At 38.1% G+C, this 3,308-nt stretch overlaps 1 protein-coding gene across 1 annotated transcript; it reads right to left on the reverse strand.

Moving 5' to 3' along the window:
* Positions 1-384: 384 nt before the first annotated feature.
* Positions 385-2,544, reverse strand: LOC110936707 (glucose and ribitol dehydrogenase). The gene is made up of 4 exons (XM_022179123.2): positions 2,389-2,544; positions 1,939-2,315; positions 666-1,021; positions 385-580 (listed from the first exon to the last, which is right to left on the reverse strand). The coding sequence occupies exons 1-4, from the start codon at positions 2,497-2,499 to the stop codon at positions 558-560; spliced, it is 867 nt and encodes a 288-aa protein (XP_022034815.1). The 5' UTR covers positions 2,500-2,544; the 3' UTR covers positions 385-557.
* Positions 2,545-3,308: the final 764 nt, after the last annotated feature.

The following is a 3,308-nucleotide window of genomic DNA, read 5'->3' on the forward strand; positions in this document are numbered from 1 at the left end:
TGTAAAAAGATGAAAATGAAAAAGGATGTCCTCGACTGAACTCACAGCAGTCGGGTTTCCTACCGACTTAGGGGCTGTTTAGTTGAGCTTTTCAAAAGAGCTTATTTGCTTATTTGATTTCTGAAAAACAAATAAGTTAATAAGTTGCTTTGAAAAGCTCTATTTTAAAGCTTTTCAAAAGAGTTTATCTACTGTTTTGAAAAGCTCAGCCAAACAGCCAAGTATAAAAACTTCTCACCAAATTTATATTCTGAACGCTTTTGAGGATAGGAAATATTAAAGACACCATCAATACATTATTATTTATGTAATTCGCTTCTCATAACTTGAACAGATTTTATAGTTTCCTTGAAATCCTGACTTAAATATAAAAAAAAGACACAAAATACCAAACAAAGCACATTATTCCTTTTGTAAATGTAAATATGATACAAGGATCCTTATTCTACACATGGGGAAATTCTCTTTATTTTAAATATTAATTTACAGAATATATATATAACACGCCTCTCACACTACTCTTTGCCTGGTCGAATCGTCAAGAACCGAACATCCATTTAAGCATTCACGATCAACCCACCTAAATCCAAACAGAAACAATCAGCGGATGGAGTTCATAAAGAGCCATAAAAGAAAAAAAAAATAACAAAACAACAATAGAATACCATTTGGATGGAGAAACTGGCCAGTAAAGTAGCTAGACTCATCTGATGCAAGAAACACAAACGAGGGCGCAATCTCGTAAGGCTGAGCCGCCCTGCCCATTGGGGTCTCTTTTCCAAAGTCGGACACGTCGTTCTTGTCCATGGTTGCTGGTCGGATTGGTGTATAAACAGGCCCAGGTGCGACCCCGTTTACACGAATACCCTTCTGCGCCAACTGCAGTGCCAGACCTCTTGTAAACGACACTATTGCTCCCTTTGTCGAGCTATAATCCAACAGTTGTGGGTTACCCAAATACGCGTCCACAGACGTAGTGTTGATGATGGCGCTCCCTTCTTTCATGTGCTTCAGTGCATGCCTATATATGTTGTTTAAACACCGACAATGGTTGGTTATGAAAAATATTTAACACTCTTAGGGTGAAGGGGGTGCTCACCTAATAGGTGAGTCCCCTCTCTTACGCCAAACCAATCCCCGTGTGCCACGTCAACTCCCCTCTTAAACTCCCCTAACACCCCCATTTGATGGCGCCACTCCCCTCTTAACTCCCCTTATTTTTTTATTCAAAAAAAAAAAAAAAAAAAAAACAAGGAAAATCTTTGATTGGTTGAAACTGGCATGGCCCCACACCTTTCCCCTCTCCTCCATCGGTGAACCCACGCCCAATATACACCCCGAATCGGGACCCCGCTTTGATGGCGGCGGTGTTCCCGATCGGGGAAACCTATCACCGCAACCACTCCCCGAAGACGCCCCGTTCACCCTTATGTACCCTTATGTAGAGGTGGAACATAATTTTTAGAAAACAAAAAAATCAACTGTTAGACAGGAAAAGTAAAAAAATGGTCCTATGTACCAAATTATCTTCTGACCCACCCTTTTTTATCAGAAAAAAAAGGTTATCGTTTATCCATTAAAAAATCAGTTAAAATAAAAGATAAAAGAGTTTTTATTTATAATTGTAAAACACTTTTTATTTATCTTATTGTTTTCTTTACTTTTGTAGTTTTTATTGCTTTATTATATGTTTTCATTTACTTATATATAAAAATAAAAAGGGTAAAATTTGTTGTATAGATATTAAACAATATGTACCATGCATGTATGGATATCGTTTGCGCCAGGATAGAAATTTGTAGTTTGGATATCAAACACCGGCTGATTTGTTATTTGTTAGAAACACTGGTTGATTGGTAAATTTTAAAAGTCTTATTGTTATTTAATTTGTCAACTGCTGTTTTGAAACGACCAGATTTTTTGGTAGAAATTACCGACCTGCATAAAAAGAAGTGAGAATGGATATTGGTTTTAAACACCCTATCGAGCCGATCCTCCGTTATTTCTTGGAGAGATAAGGTCTTGTGCTGTTCTGCAGCATTGTTCACCAAAATATCGATACGTCCAAAGTTTTCTACCACTTGGTCCACCACTTGTTTGCAGTTTTGATCGAACCCAAGATCTGCACCTATCGCTATCGGGTTCTTGGCATCGCTGGTTTTGTTTTCGAGTAACAACCGCAAGGTGTCGTCTGCATCTTTGTCCTCTGCGCCCTTCACAAAAGTAAGGGCGACGGTTGCACCTTCTTTCACAAAATGGTAGCAGACCGCCCTACCAATGCCTGAATCGCCTCCGGTGACCAGCGCCACCTTCCCCTACATATAACAACAACATAGCAGCTATTGATATATCAAAAAAGAAAACGAACACAATGATTGAAAAGAGTACTTGAAGCTTCCCAGCAGGCTTGTAATTTGGGTTCATGAATTGCGGGGTTGGATCCATGAGATGTTCTTTCCCAGGTTGGGTTTCATGTTTTTGAGTACCATTTCTTTCCATTTTTGCGTCTTACATGCATGCCTCAATGAAGGTGGTGATATATGTATATATATACTTGCATATGTGTAGTTGCTGCTCATGAGTCGATGATGCCACGTGTAACAGAAGATGGACACGTAGTCATTACTTCTGAATTTATCCTGCGGCATAACCCTAGCTAGCATTCAAGAAACCAAAACAAGAGATAAGTTTGTTTTTTTTTTAGTTTATAAGGGGGAGGGGGGTGGTGAACACTCATCACTCACTAGTCACTCACAATATATTCAATAAAGTTCCGTCATGTCATCAACCATTATTCCATCACTCACAAATTTTTAGTGGAAATGTGTAAGGCCCCTAAACCGGGTGCCCTATAGTCGGGTCACATCACAATGTACTGTTTGAAAATAAGTCTAATATGAAAAATACGCAGCGGAAATTTTAATTAAAACAGTACTTGATTAAATAAAAACTCAAAATGTTATTTAATTTCTAACAATTCGAATGCATTCCATCATAAAAACGAGTAATCCCATCTGCTAGCCAAGAGCAACACCGACTCGAATCACACACCTTCAAAACAATCTAACATACATGCAAAAGTCAGCTACGCTGAATGAGTTCTAATAGTTTAGTTGAAGCATTTAAAACACATCTCAAATGCTTTATCTGAAAACCAAAACACCATAATTTTATAACCACCATCGTTTATTAAAAAACATTAACGTCATTTTAAAGTTTAATGACTCCAACCCGTAACCTAAAACTCCACCTATATCCTCGGTCTAATCATCCTACCAGTAATCCTTTTTGATATAGATCAGGTTACT

Source organism: Helianthus annuus, chromosome 4 (assembly GCF_002127325.2).
Source record: "Helianthus annuus cultivar XRQ/B chromosome 4, HanXRQr2.0-SUNRISE, whole genome shotgun sequence".
NCBI lineage: Eukaryota > Viridiplantae > Streptophyta > Magnoliopsida > Asterales > Asteraceae > Helianthus > Helianthus annuus.